Source organism: Varroa destructor, unplaced genomic scaffold (genome assembly GCF_002443255.2).
Source record: "Varroa destructor unplaced genomic scaffold, Vdes_3.0 BEIS01000002.1, whole genome shotgun sequence".
NCBI classification, from domain to species: Eukaryota; Metazoa; Arthropoda; class Arachnida; order Mesostigmata; family Varroidae; genus Varroa; species Varroa destructor.
The window spans coordinates 53632842-53648583 of NW_019211455.1; the positions used below are offsets into that span (position 1 = coordinate 53632842).

General features: G+C 45.2%; 1 protein-coding gene across 5 annotated transcripts in view; it reads left to right on the forward strand.

Moving 5' to 3' along the window:
* Nucleotides 1-10340: 10340 nt before the first annotated feature.
* Nucleotides 10341-15742, forward strand: part of LOC147758000 (uncharacterized) — a 52487-nt gene continuing 47085 nt past the window's right edge. For 2 of the 5 annotated variants that reach the window (XR_015322551.1, XR_015322552.1), the window contains exons 1-2: nt 10688-10878; nt 11407-11518. Coding sequence is in view for 3 of the 5 variants with exons in the window: in XM_086982123.1 (XP_086838249.1) it covers nt 10705-10878; nt 11407-11518 (286 nt within the window). In the remaining 2 variants the exon portion in view is untranslated. Of the gene's footprint in view, nt 10649-10687; nt 10879-11406; nt 11519-15742 lie in introns of those variants that run through there. The other 3 variants (XM_086982124.1, XM_086982123.1, XM_086982125.1) reach the window with 3 other exon arrangements.

Here is a 15742-nt window from a genome sequence, read left to right on the forward strand (position 1 = left end):
TATATATATGGTCTTCATTCAACCATCACACAACCATGTTGGCAATAGCGTTGGTATAACAAAAGAGACACAATCTAGGAGGCATAAAGCCCCCAAACAAAATTTGATTTCTAATTCCGCTAGTGAACGCCTGATACAAATACATACCTTCACACGTACACAGATTTGTGCATTCGGACTAGAATCCATATATTTTTGATACAAGCATTTTATACGTTATACATATTTATATCATAGATGTACATGTAAATTTGCCAAGAAAGACATATAACTGTTACGCCAAGAAAGAAAAGCGAGAGCCAATAACGTACACAACATGCTCAAGCAAGACATGGCGGCGGCAAGAGCATAGGAACTGGGTTTATCCTTTCTGTAAGCGCGTGACGGTAATTACTACGCAGACGCTGATATATACATACAATTATATTTCATTATTAATAATTATATTACAGAGAATGGTAATGATGATGACGATAATTTTAATAATATTGACGTGACAACAATGAATATACCTGTTAATGTTATTATATTGTAATATAGATAATAACTATAATTATTATAAAATGATTCTATATATATATATATATATATATAGAAAGAGTACGTGTAGATGATACAGATTGTACACAGATGTGTGCATGATGCAACAACAAAAATCCATAAAGCATGAACCGATACAAGACCAGAATAAAGCTTCTGTTGAGTTTTCTATAACGAAAAATGTTCTCATTTACTTCGTAAGACATATATATATATATTACCCTATGAATCTAGGCAGTGAACAGGTTGTGGGTAATGTTAACGGTTAAAGTGATTGTTCTGACTGACAAGTGCAGAGGCCAAAAGCTAACTGAACGAGCAGATCTCTCTCTACATAATATAATAAACATGGTTTTTTTCGAAACTATTCCAGGCAGACATGTGGCTACTGCTAGCAGACATTTGCCTAAGGGTAATTAATACACGTCCTGCATCTAGGACAACATTTGAGTATAATGTAAAGGACAGACCTGGCTAACAAGTGCATTTGTTTTGTTATATAGATTATTACCACAGGGCACATATGGTCAGCTTCAAACGGTGAGTCTGAGAATTTAACTTCCTCTGAGTTCTACTTGATTTCATTTTTCGTTTTTTTTTTGTTGCAAGCTGTCGTTCGGCTCATAGTACTAACTTGAATGTGACGATAATGTCAGACATTATCCTCTGCTGCTACTGCTACCGTGTTAGGATTTTCGTATACTCGATTAGCCTACGCAAGCCTACTCGTTTGAAGGAGATGCCTATTTCTATCGTTGAAAAGAGAATTAGACATGAAATCCTTAACTTTTTCCACCTATATAACGCAACATCTATCATTCGTCAAGGGCTGGAACAGCAGTAGCAGCAGGATCTGCATTTCATCGAGGGCGTTGTTCCTCCGTCTTTTCGCGCAACGATTCGTTGATCGGGTCGAAAAATACAATTTTCTGGATACATAGACACTTTGGGCCAATATATGCATGTACGAGTTCCTTGCAGGTACCTGTCGCTCTACTGACCACACGTAAACGCCTATACCATATGTTCGGCAGAGTGTCACGTTAAACTTTTGATGCTCGATACTCATCAGTGCGCTGTATGTCGGCCAGCGCTACTCCTCTGTCTGTGTCGAATGCATCTATAAGAATTCAGACCGATACTGGCGGTAGACTCTATGGCGTCTAACGCTGCCCGTCCGCACATGGCCCTAAGATCGTTACGGCCAAAGATTCGTCTTTGTCGTCATAGGCGGCAACGGCATAGCGGTCGCAGGCATAATCTCGAATCGAATAGGTTCTATTTCGCGCGATTATTTTACTACCTGTTGGAAATCTCCGCCACCGATTAGTTTGGCAGCCCAACGCCAGCAGAAATGCCATTGCCAGTTGCACTACGGAAAATAGAGCACGAAGGCGAGAACCAGCATTAAATAGACGCAGTAGCATCTGCAGCGTCGCAATTAATGTTCACGAGACTCTCTCGAGGGAGACTGGAGGACAGGTACGGAATGGAGCGGGGGAAAGCGCTTAGGTTTATCGAAAGTTCCTTTCGACCGGCCATTTGCAGCAGTAGTTTAACGTTGCCGTCGTTGTTGTTGCTGCTGCTCGAGCGCTAGAACACGACTCTAGCCGATCGACTGGTTTAGCATGCAAAAACGACCATATTGATCGCTAGTTTGTTGGTTACCTTTCGCGTTCCTCCGTTGAACACTCCGGTTAGAAGAAAGCGTGCTTGTTTGCAGTCATATCTATCGGCCGAATCTATCTTGCTTATAGTTGTTCAGTCCGCGCATCTGGGGATGATGCCGCCTACACGGCAACATCGTCGGCCATACTAGTTGTTTCGATGGCATAACCGACAACTTTTTACTTATCCTATAATCTTCTTTGTTCTAGCAACAAAGGTCCAATGAGCTTGCAAACTGTGCGAACGCAGCAGGCCGTAGACCGTGCCTATTCCGACGGGATTTGTCCGCTGGCCATGGTTTTATTCCATTTGGTATATCTATTTGTGCTGCTAATGTTCATGTAAAGTTACGATCCAATGGCGCTCCATTTGCATTAGCGGCTTTGTCTGTTTCCTGCTAAAGGACAATCTCTGCCGTTGTGTTGTCGGACCGTTACGTCGCGTCGTTCAGTTCGACAGAACGGCTGCTCCTATAGTTCTGACAACGGTGAAACTATTGAATCCAGGCTGACCATCTAGTAGAATTTTGATGTTGTTTTCATTACAGTTATTTGTCCATGACGGTATTCCGCTTCCGTCGCCGCCTATATATTATAAAGGGATAGTGAAGAAAAGCAATTTATCTACAGGTCTTTCTCCTGGCAACCTATTGACGTTTGCTATCTATTTGTGTCGTTCCGCACTCTTTCTCTCCCTAGTTCAGTAGTGTCCAATGTTGACTGTTTGCCCTAGCGCTGAGATCGGCTGGCGAGCAGATTGCTAATCGCGGAGCTGGCAGTCTATAGTCGACGCTTATTCAGCCGCTTGCGATCTGGCTTGGCGAACGATCGGTACTACTGCAGGTTTAGATTGACGGCGCATATGTAGGGATTTTGAAAGTAAACGAAAAAAGAAGTTCTCAAAAACACTATATAGTAACTAGTGCTAATTAAATAGGCAGGTGTGCGAAGGCAAAGGGAACAACCTCTGTCATCGTTACGTGGACCTCGCTGCAGGCCAACTCGGCAAACCGACACACAACAAAAAAGAGAACTGAGATGCGTGCTTAGAACTAGGGACCAACTGGTAGATGGTCGTATCGTTCATCTAACACAAACGTGTTCCATGATTTACGCCGGTAACGACGAAAATTCAGTACCAATTATTCTACACCCATTGATTGGTCCCATTGTACCTGTTGTGATTGAAAGTTGTCGTAGTATTTTCTGTTGCCCAACTGACTCGAAACCTTGCTTCTAGTAAAATTTCAGGATTGTTCCATACAGCTTCATAATGCACATAGTTAGCAATGAAGAATATGACGCGGCACACGATAGAACGTACATTGGGACTTCGCATCGGGCCTACGACAATCACTGGATTCTTCGAATTGTTACCGTCATACTGGTAAAGCGTCTAACAGCGGCTGTCAAAGTAATACGGTCGAAAAAAAAACTTTATGAAGAACAACGAAACTTATGTCAAAGCAACAAATCATTGCTAAACATCTCTTCTAATGAAAATGAAGGATACCAACGTATTTCTACTGAGATTACACACAACAGAACTAGTAAGACGACAGTTGACCTGCTGTTTGTCAAAAACTGACATTGCTTCAGTAGTTGTACTGCATAGGAACGCTCGTAACGCGTCAGCTAAAGGATTTTAGAGCTTTAGCGAAGCATCTTTATTTCGGCGGGCCGAGCACCTTTTTTTTTGTCAATTTTTCCGTGCCCAAGGATAGCAGTAACGTTGGCGTGGACTACGGCTTAAACGTCCAAATACCCGGTAAGTATATGGACCTATTTGCCTATCGTATTGTTCGTGAAATTTCAGAACAATTCGCGGTCCGCCAAAGTAGGTTCGTTATGGCGCCACTACAGACAAGCAAAATAGCGAAATGAAACGCTCGATCGTCTTGGAAGCAGGCAACCCGTGGACTGCGCGCCGGCTCGGACGCTAGCAATTACTATAGGTGGCCATCGTGAAAACTAGTAGTAAATTTATGGCAGTGAGTGTGGCGGCGGTATTGTCTCCGACATCATCGTCTAGCGGATTTACGTTTGTTAGCGCGTTACCTGCTCGAATCCTGCTTCAGCGGATGACGCAACTGTCGATTCATCATAAATACCGCTTCTGCGTTTTCCGGTGCGCCCGCTTTCGAACCCTAGCAGGCGCTTCCGTTTTTTAGCATTCCCCACCCTCTAAGGGTGTTGCGGTTTTTTCAAATGCTGATTTTATCATAGCATCTGTAAAGCTTTGGTGATTCGTACGTAGTGAAATTTGCCAATGGCGTATGGCGACGATTCGAATGGACACATGCGGATACTCCCATCGGAACTGCTCCATGTAGAACGGAAGTCGCAAAGCTCGTACTAACTCAGAGGAGAAATATTGACAACGGCGCATTGATCAAGATCGATGCGTATGATTGACAAACTGGCACCGAAGACAATGTGCCGCACACAGTCTAGGTGATTCCGGTACTCGAATGCCTTTTTGAGGAGCTATCCTTTTTCAGTTCAGGTTCGTGTCAGATGCGCTAGACGCAAATTCCATTTTGTAAGGCGGTCGTATTCGCAGAGCATCGGCACTCAGGTAAGCAAAGATGCGCGTTCTTCCATAAAGCGGCGGGCTGAATACCATAATATAATCGTGAGGTCAAAAGGAGCCGGCCACGTCCACAGGAACTGATTATGGTGGGCGACATATACACATACCTCCTACGAAAACAATTTGAAATAATAAGGCTGCTTGGATTCGATGCCACTTTTGGATAACCTGCCTTTGTCTCTGCTATTCGTATACTACGTTAGACGTAGTTTTCGATAAGCAAGCCAAATACGTTTCGTAACGACGGCGCCTAGACGCGGCGGCAGTGGAGTGAAGCAGAATACCCAGGATATGTCGAAAAGTATTAGATTTGAGTGTATTTATACTCGAAATAGTGATTAATAAATGGCCTTTATTCATTTGCCTTTATAGTATATACTGAATGTATCATGTTTATTATGTTCTGACGGAACGGAAGATACAGGCGTCTTCGTGCTTCAAGAGTGGGCCCAGAAAGAGGCACACTATTACGGAACCGCAACGGTGCACACGTACATTAATCGCTACCAGACGGTCTTTATCGGAAGAAAACAGTTGATTAAGACGTACATAGTCCAGAAATATATTGATTTTTGCCGATAGGCACTGTCAGTTAATAGCACTTCTGCTACAAATATGACACGCCTGAGAGTCTAAATTGAGATAAGTTGCGTACACAGGTTTATGTAATAGTGGTCCCATATATGCACGAGTGACTTCATTTAAGAAAAATGCTTGTTTCATTAGTTTCTGCATAATTTAAACTAATCCCATTAATTGAACGATTTTAGTAGTCGAGCCGAAGGAGCAGGAAGACGCAGACTTCTTGTAATAGTTTCATATCTCGATTCTCTATTATCAAAGAGTCATCGCAATCCTTTAGAGCCAGCAATACTTAGTAGTCCTTGATTACGTATATGTGTGTGTGTGTGTATATATATAGAACGCAAACCGGATTCTGTTGAAAACACGGTATCTCGTCCCCTTTGCTTTCCCTTACCGCAGGCAACAAGCTCTTGCTGAACAGCATTGGCGATTGCTACCAGCACTCGTTCACTTTCATGATACAAAATTTGTTAATTCACTTTTCATGTAAGATGCTAGCTCTTATCGGTCGGCTTTATCCAAATTCGTTCGAGCTGGCTCAAAGCTATCCGGCTAGTAAGTTCTACCGTTCTAGGCTATACATCCGTCAGCCGCTAGTTGTCATTTAGCTTTTGACGGCTGTGTTCGACGCTCGTTGCTCGCCGAGGAAGCAGCACTAACGACGCCCCTACTACTTTCTTTCAATTTTGCTTTTTCTAGACGAAGATCTCGTATTCGAGCTAATCCCTGGCCAAAACTAACTGTCGACTGCCGAGCGTCCCCTCAGTCACAACAATGTATATTTCCCTTTATAGTTGATCGGCTTAACAGACTTTAATAATAATATCAGCAGCATTGAGCATTACGGCTACAGTACAACGAACAGCGATATAGCGGCATCCACGGTCGGCGCAATGAACAAAGTTTTATACGAAGTTCGTGTTGGCGCCTTGCCCGAACTACGACAGAATAGGCGGGAATACAATAAACGCAGTCTGCCTCTTTTTACTCGCCTATCAACACTTTATAGAACTGTAACATTAGCACGGCTGCTACGAGCCACGACTACGCCTGTCGCCGTGATGCAACTGTCATTTCTACATCACAGCTTCGCCTCACGTGTGATTCCTGTCAGACATCTTAGGTAACATGTGAAGATTAGCTTCGTCCTCTTATCCGTCTGCCTGACAAAATCTCTCTCCGTAGTCGTTCCTCGTCGTCAACACGACGTCCCAGAAAGGCCCCAACGGCACTAACTTGATCGTCATCGTTGCCGCTAGTATCCGCTATAAAGGGGAGTTGAAGGCGCCTTTGGAACTTTCGTTATTTTGCCTCCGTTTCGTTTGTCTGCATGGTCTTGTCGATACGATGGCATTTTGAAGACGCCAGCGCCCGTAGCAGCCGGCAACTGCCACGCAGTCGAAAGCGGACCTTAGCTAACCAGATAAGACCAATGACTATGCCAGCTGATACCGTTGCTGCCACGGACCCACGGCGGACCAGGAGGAACCCCTGAGTTCTGCCGAACGCCAGGCCATCTATCCCGTGCCGACTATCTGTAACATACAGCGTAGGGTAGCCTGTGTGAATAAACAATGATAGTAAGATAAATGTAATAGCGACGTTAGTCATAGTAGGCGCTATCGAGATACTATTTGATGTATGATTATTGGACACTGTTAGTATTCGGTACTCATAGCTTGTCCCTGCAGGAGTCAAAGCTCAACGAGAATAGAGCCGAACTGCCGCCGGCTTAGATAGCAATGTGATCGAAAGAACGAAGCACTGCTTATTATACCTAAGCAATACAGAAGCGCACGGGCATAAGCCGAACGAACGAACGAAAAGCCAACGGTGTCAACGAGCGAAACACGGAAAGGACTTTTATTTTTAATGGCAACAACTGTGTCGACGCCAACGGGGACACGCAGCTCGCCAGTCGCGAAGTTTTGTGAAATCCCCGCTATTGCTTTACCGTAGCCGTGCTCGGCTGGTGTCGACGAGACCAGCTGATCTTCAGAAACAACGGCAACACTCCTCCACGTCGAAGCTCGCGTATCGTTGCAACTCAGCCGCTTGCGTATGCAGACGCAGCGAGATTCGTGCCCATAGTAGACTCAATCACAAGCTCTAATGCCCGTTCTAGAGGTCGTAGCGAATGGCTCGACATCGATCGTGCGGTTGCCGCTCGTTCTACAGGGGGTGAACCCTTTGTAGGAACGTGTATAGTTTCATCTATGCCGTAGGAACTAATTTATGCTTTTTGCCAGCATCGGTACTGTTAGCGGCAAGTTCTATGTGCATGAAAAAGAGGCGGTTGTGTATAATGTGCTTTGTCCGCCACTAAGGCCACCTGCGGCCGGGTTGCGCCCGCTACATCAGTGTTATGGGCTAAACGAAAAGACGCTGGGGGGCAAACAGGGGGAGAAAGGAAGAAAGAGCAGGCAAAGCAGCGCCATGGGTTAAACCAATTGGAATAGCGGCTGCCGCGCCAGTAGGTGGTCTGTTGGCCCTGGCACCGGGGTAGCGTTGGAGAGGAAGCGAAGTCGACGAGAAGGCAGCCGCGGCAAGCGGCATCGACTTTGTTTTCGGCTTGTTCAACTGTGTTCGCTGGTTCATTCGGTTCGCGCAGGCGATAACGGAGCTGGCGGCAGCTGCAGTGCTCGTAATGATCACGTTGGCTCTGTCATAAGAAAAGCCAAAGGCCAATTTATTGTTCCGCCAAGTAAGACCTACGGCAGTTTTAGCGGCGCTAGCAACGGGATTTGGTGCCGTTTGGCCGGGTAGCTAACTCGTTAGTTGGCTTTGATCGTACCCTTTGCCTGCTTGTCTGCCATCAGTGAGCGGGAAGGCTGAACTGGAACAGGCTCCCCGCTCGGAACGATCAACGCACTACATACGCAACATAACACAGCGGTGTTTGACATGCACACGGACACACATGTACACGCACGCATAGGCACGCACATACACACACGCTCACACCCTCACATAGAGACACGCACACATTCACATAAGCACAAAGACGTACACGGACACACAGATACATGTATACGCGCACACACAAAGGGAGACGGACGGCCTTGTCGACATTTGATCCTAGCCAGGGACGGATGCTGTTGTGTGTAGAATGATGATGATGACGACGACGGCGGTAAGTGGCGACCTGTTGCTAAGTTAAGCACTCTGTAAGCACAGACGGCTAGTCACATGGATACAGGGTCGGTCTGCTTGTTCTTCTGTTGCTGCCGCTTTTGGTAATGTAGCAAGAAGCAAGCTGTTCGCGATGGCTGGTCCTAAAGGTTTACTAAATGTTTCTTGTAGGTGTAGGCCGCACTGAGCGCTCACGGTTACATACGTGGATAGTAGGTATAGCAGTAGATGCAAATATATGGCTAACTGATCAACGTATAATATCCTATTGTACACGACGTTGTTGGCAGATACTACTACTACATGTTACTGAACTATCCCCTAGCTTCATACCGCTTTACTGAACCAAGAGTAGTATTCATCATACGGTGATGATTTGTTGTGAACTAAAGTCAAATATAATTGACTAATTCACATGACTAATACCTGCATCATCGTGCCTAATGTCTAAGATGACATCGAAGATAAGATGGGGGTTGGGGTAGGAGTGGTGACTAGATGACATAACTGACGCAACGCTTACTGTTGTGGTATGTAGGTGAGCAGCAATAGCCGTAGCATCCAGAAGGACGGTACACAATTTCTTCATTTTCTCCATCGTCGGTTTAAGTTAAGCAGTAATAACAGTTAACCACGACGTCAACGTAACTGTAATCAAGTTTCTCACCGGCCACCAGTTTGATGGTGGAACTTGTTCGTCTTCTATCGTTGTTATAAGTTACGTCAAGACAGATCGCCAGCCGATTACACTGTTTTATACTGTCGGATGCTACTAACGGGACCTGGGCTAACCACCTGATTTTTCAGGCCAGTGGCCCCAGACCAAACCAGCTGGACATCTATTCGGCATTGGAACCGAAGTCAGAAGAAAGTGTACTTTCATATGCTTCTGTCAGAAAGCAAAAACGTATACTTACTGTATTAAAAAATTAGATCGCATACAATCGGCAATGCGCTCCACTGTCGGTGATAGTGCTTCCGGCCGGTACGTAATCGCAAGGATCACTGGTGCAGGCGGCCGTAAAATTTCTCGTAGTGGACGAAATCTGTTAAATGCATGATGGTACTCTATTGGTCGTCGAATTGGCACTAAACCAGTGATTGTTGTTAATAGAGCTATGGCTTGCGGCAGCTATCACGATGATTAGCAGTTATATAATATGCCATGTGATAGCTAAGAACCATCTATTCGTCCGCTGGTCCCACACAAACATCCATCTCGATGGGCCTGATGGTTTAAGTTCTTGACTGATACAGGGTTATTATGGGACGGACAATCGCGCAACAATCATATGACAGTCACGTCGTCACTTGAACGGAACACCGCCTGACGATTCTGTTTCTGTTCAATACAACACGCACCATTATTAGTAGCCATGGAAATAAAATTGACGGGGAAGAACTGAGCAGACGGCTTGTTAGTCGGTTGTTTACGACATTTCAAGAATACGACGCACAAGAAAGACTCTTTAGCCGTTGTACTTGATCGTAGAGATAGCGGTAGCGTTAGCATAGAACGGCCTGGGCGGTTGCGATCTCCCAGCGTCAACTCATTTGAACTCTACTGGCTCCTATTTTCCAAACAGATCGATAATTATATTTAATTTATGAGTTAAGATACCTGAACATTAGCGCACCAACTACGGAAGTTGCGGGCTTCAGTGTCACACAACTTTCTAGCCTTTCTCGAATCAATAAATAAATAACTATACACAAAAGCTCAGTGTTCCACGAACGTGTAGTGATTTCATGAGGCGCGCGTAGTACTATGGGGCGGATGGGGCCTACGTTGGGGGTTATGTGTGCGTGTATATGTAGTTCTTTAGTGTTAACATTTTAAGCTTGCTTGTCTATCGCTTCACGCGGTCACGCTTGTCACGTAGTCAACAGGCGTTGCATTGAGACGCATAAAAAGTTCCTTTTTTTTTGTAGTAATAAAAAGATGCATTAGTCAAAGACAAAAAAGGTGTGCGCTTTTGCGCTGATTAGCCCGGCGGTGTGCTATTGCCCCGTAATGACTCCAGTCGTCAAAGTACCTCTACGTATGCCATTTTCTCCTCATTACCACTGGGATGGTCGAACATTGTACGTGGTGGCCGAACGTCCCTTCTCGTCAGTGGCCAGCGAAAACGTAAGTATGGAACATAAAGTTTGACAAGACGTCTTGCATGGCTGGGTTTGTTCTGTATGAGTTGTTTGCTTCTGCAGCATGGCAACCGACCCAGTGCGAGAAGACATTTTGCAATACTTTTTCTTTCCAAGATGTCGTTTGCCGGGGCAATATTCATTAGGAGAAAAACAGTTTCGTCCGTGACGTTGGCCGAGAGTGAACATTGCATGCATCACAATCGGTCTTCAAGCGTAAGTTTAGAATCTTTCGACGTTTCAACTTCCCAAATTCTCACGCTGTTGCATTTTCCATTGTCAGCCGCTGTGCTATTTACTTATATAGTGACGTTCGTGTACGTGTACCCTTATATTGTGAATTTCTCAAATAGTTTACTTGCGTAGACTTTAGGCGTGAATCAGATTGGCAACACTTCCTGTATGTCTCCATAGATCGTTTTTAGGTATGAGCTAATATGCACACCCGACGAGCATTTTCATCCCGACGAAGGGCTGCGTCCAACACACACTCACGTCTATAATGTGTATAAACAAGAGTAATATATGCTCCATTTTGTTCGGTTGGAAGCGAATTTTACTCTGAGTGTACTTGTATAGTATCGCATAGACGGCCGCAGCAGCAGTAGCAAAAAACTAGCACGTGCGTGTGTCACCAATATATGGTAAAAATGATCCGTCAATGAGAAAGGTCGCAACTTATCTGTTTAATATATAATCTCTCTTCAGCTGAATTGTTCTATTATTTGTGTTGTGTTTAATCAGCATCGCGAAATGGCACGCTGGACCGAACTGCGCCAGCGACGACGAAAAATCGTCAGGCCTGACGACGACGCCGTAAAGCCTTTTGTTTTCTTGCTGCTGTCCATGAACTTTTGTGAGTATCACGTGTGGGCTGACGTCTCCTCTCGACGAAGACGCTGCTAATGGGCATGATAGTAATAATAACGATAATAGCTATTTCGATTGATATGATAATGAAATGTTGATGATGCCAGCAAGCCTGCGTTGAATAAGGCAGCTTTTTCCCGATGATTTATACCTGAAAATTTCCCTTCCTCTGCGTCTTTCCCCTCGCTAGGAGGAGAGGACTTTCCTCGTTATGGAAGCTGTTGGCGGTGCACGTCGATCCCTCTCTCCGACTGTCGTATATTACGCTTTACTAGATAACGTGGAACACTTCGTTAGGCCGTAGCATGCTGGGCTGATCTAGTGTTGACTTGTCTGTCTCCTGCTGCCGCCGCCTCTGCTGCTGTTGGCGTGTTGTATTTAGTAACACTCCAAGTTATTTCATATATATATATGTATAAAGTTGATATAAATTACGTCTATAGCTCGTCACGATATCTAGACAGTGTTGCTACTTCTCCGACATGTGTTACCTCCGCCAGCTAACTGACTCACTACTAATTCGTTTGGAATAAGCACGCCTGTGCTGCAAGTACTAGCCAACACCTGCTTTTATCGGTCCTGTGCTGTCATACGTGATTGTTCACTTGCGTTGGTTAATGTGTGCGTAGGCCCGACGTATCCCAGCGGTGTGCTTACTATAATAGTCTATGAAATTTTACCGTCTCCGTTATGCTGACGCTACAACGCCAGTAGAAGCCGAGATGCGTTTGTCCGCCGTAGCGTCAGCGAGTAGCGATACCTGTAACCATGTCGATATAGCTGTCTTCGAAGATCGGTCCTATAGATACAAGTTAGATACGAGCAAGTTGAGCAATGCAACTAAGATAGTTACGTCACGGTAACAGCGATTTCCGTTTTGCACATGGCCCGCGTATGAACCTTTTAGCCACAAACAGTAGTAGTTATGACTGGGACGGGCGCGTTGTAGCCGACCGCTGTTACAGACACCCACCCAAACCCTATTCTTAGCACTGCTTTCAGCCGGACGTTCAAAGCGCAACGTATGTGCCCCAAACATACATCTGGCGCCGTTCACTGCGGCGATAGCCAACTTATCAATATTCCCATTAACAAAATAGCAATAACATCGCGCGTATTGCACAGGGCCACCGAGCCATGCAGGCGTCATTCATCTTCGATTCATTAATGCTGAGGGTGGTGGTAGCGGCGGTTTTGTGATGCCGGTAATCAGACAACAACTCATACGCCGCTAATTAGATATAACTACTAGTATCGATTATGGCCTGGTATAGTCTGTGGACAACAGCGGTAGCGCTATCGCCGAGACAAAAACAAACCACCGCGGGCAAATTTTGCTGCGACTCATTGATCCTGCTTATCGAGCAGCGATACCCAGTATTGCATCCGGTAACGAATAGCACACTGCTGTCATCACGCCATCTTCCTTTGTCTACCAGATAAGCGATTACCCCCATCCCCCCGTCGTTCCACAGTTCCTCCTTAGCTTAACGTGCTGCTGGACGCCGTTCAGTACGGCTACGTCGTTCGTAACGAACCGTAATAGCGTCGAACGCTAACGGCTACAAATGTGGGCTCTGCTAGTAGTACTGAATGTCAGTTTGACAAACTACGCTAGTTTTGCTATAGCGGCTAACTGGTCAACGGGCGTTTCGTCGATCGAACGTTATCGGAAGTTAACATTGCTGTCGCTATTAACGCAACGTTTGTCACAGCCACTATCCATATTGACTGACTACTGCCACGCTACGGGGAACTCCGTCCGTTTTTGATCACGTTTCGAAATACCCCCGGGGGTATTTCGAGACAGAGAAATCTAAATGTCACGCCGCCGGCACAACCGATGCCATTGCTGCCACCCTCAGGACCAATGAATCGACAATGAAATGACTCGTCCGTGCCTGAGTAGCTTCGTTCGGTGGTTGACGGCTGTTTGTTGAGATTGTGCCGGGATTGCTGCACGTGCCGGCGTGGCAACTGTCTTTAATTTCTTTCGAATGTACAACTAGGTCGTTCGTTATGTTAAACACAAATGCAGGTCAGTAAGCAAATGCGACCAGCTTCAGCGTGTGCACGTGCAGAAGAACACCGGCCCGATGCATGTGAGAAAGGCCATAGCATTGCTGGCCAATGGCTATTGATCGGAAAGTGATGGGATATTAATGCCGATATGGCTTGCGCTTCTGATGCGGTGTGAGACGAAAAAAGGGAAGCGTAGACATTAACAGCGAACAAGAATGAAAGGAACGATGCGGTTCCGATATGTGCAGCCTAGGTTATTGGTCACCGTCTCGTATACAATACAGGCGTAGAGGGCGTTGACGTGTTGCGCTGTTGCCATTGACTTATGGCTAATTTAATTTGTGGGCACAATTGTGAATAAATGTGTATTTGACAATATATGTTCTTTATCTATGTTAAGGTATATTTGTTTGCCGTGAACTCTAATGCTTCGGACAAATATAATTTCTTAGGAAATCTTTGGAAGTCGGAGTTGCTTTTACGATTAGTTTGAATTCTCTGTTAATTTACCCGCTGGACATCTTCAAATTAGGAATTCGTTACAAGTTTCAATGACACTGGGCTTGCGTTTCTGTGACTCCAAACAACGGAACGGGCACTCGGTGCAGTTGTTTGCACAAACGTACTGCATTCAAATGCGCTCTCCTGCTCGTCAAACGTTAACGCTTCTTGATGTTGACGCGCGTTCCTTGTCACTGAAAATTACGAGCAGAAACTCTCTCTCTCTCTCTCTCTCTAACCCCAATCTAAATGAAAACAATTACCCTTTAATATAATAAAGACAATTACTGTTTACGTCAATTATTTCCTAATCCGCTGCCTAATAGCAATTTCGGCTTCCGTAGCCAAAACCTAATTACGGAGAATATCTTGTCTGTATTCCATAAAAAAAAGTAGATGATTCTGTCATCTTTATCTAATTGAGTTTTCTAGAACGTGATTCTGAGGCATGACTCTGACATTTTGGCCTATACAATGTAATTCCATGAAAAACTTTAAGCAAAAAATCACTAGTTCACGAAAACGTTGTGTTTCCTCTCCTACACTTTCGAGCAGTAGTTGCTTGTGATTCGCCCTAGTTTTTGGTGAAATTTAACCAGCCTATGAGAGCATTGCGTGCGCCACGTATTGGCCTGCACGTAAGCTCACATCTGTTTTCGTTCGTCTATCTTGTCCCACTATCCGTTCTCCTGTCCTATTTTAGGCAAGTCTAATGACTTGAGCATAGCAGGTTATGCGCTGTCGACCCCACCCGAAAGAAGGGCCTAGTCAGACCATCGAGCGACATAAATACAACTAGAAACCCAACAACCCAAAGACCCAGAAGAGTGCGAACAGCTCTGTTTCTTCCGAGGCCCGGCTTGCTCGGACAAGGTCACATCGAACTGGTCGCCAGTCTGCTCTGCTTCAGTTTATACAGTCTCTAAGACTTTCTGGGGTTTCTAGGTGTCAGTAGAGTGTGGTCAATTCACTGGCGAGCGAGTTACTGACTGCGGTGATTCTGAGCTACGCTGCGTTGTCTAGAGCCTGGGACAAAAAAAAGTCAAACCTACAACTACGGAGGCGTAACCTGTGCATGACCGACGGATGTACGTATGTGAGCCAATGGGAGACACTACCCTATATTTGGGTCGAATGGATCTCGTTGACTAAGCGGCAAAGCCTATGAACTGGCCCAGATTGCGGGTCGCCATTCGCCACAGCAGTATCGCGCTGTGTTTCTTACATTGCTGCTGCTGCTGCTGCTGCTGGTTACAAGATGCGAGCCAATCTTTATATTTCCCTTCTCGGATAAGAAAACGTACATGGATAAGATGGAAATTTCCGCTATGCCTGTATGTCTCTATATGGTTCTTCCTGTTCTCTGCTGTTGCCTTTTAAGAAGAGATTTAATATTAGAATCAAGAATGAGAATGCTGTTCTTCTGAAAGAAGTCGCACTTAAACAAACGCACACACATCCCCATTTACTAGCTCGCTCGCAGAAAGAAGCCCATATACAAATTTGATCTAACTCTGTTTACCGACCGAGACACACATACGTAGAGATACATATAGACATAGGGCAATCACGCATAGAAGTTATGGATTCCGACCCTTGCGGAAGTCAATAGGGTAGAAGCGGTGAAAGCACGCTCGTCGTCAGTAGCAGTATGGCCGTAGATGCTGACAGGAAGGCGGTACAGCAA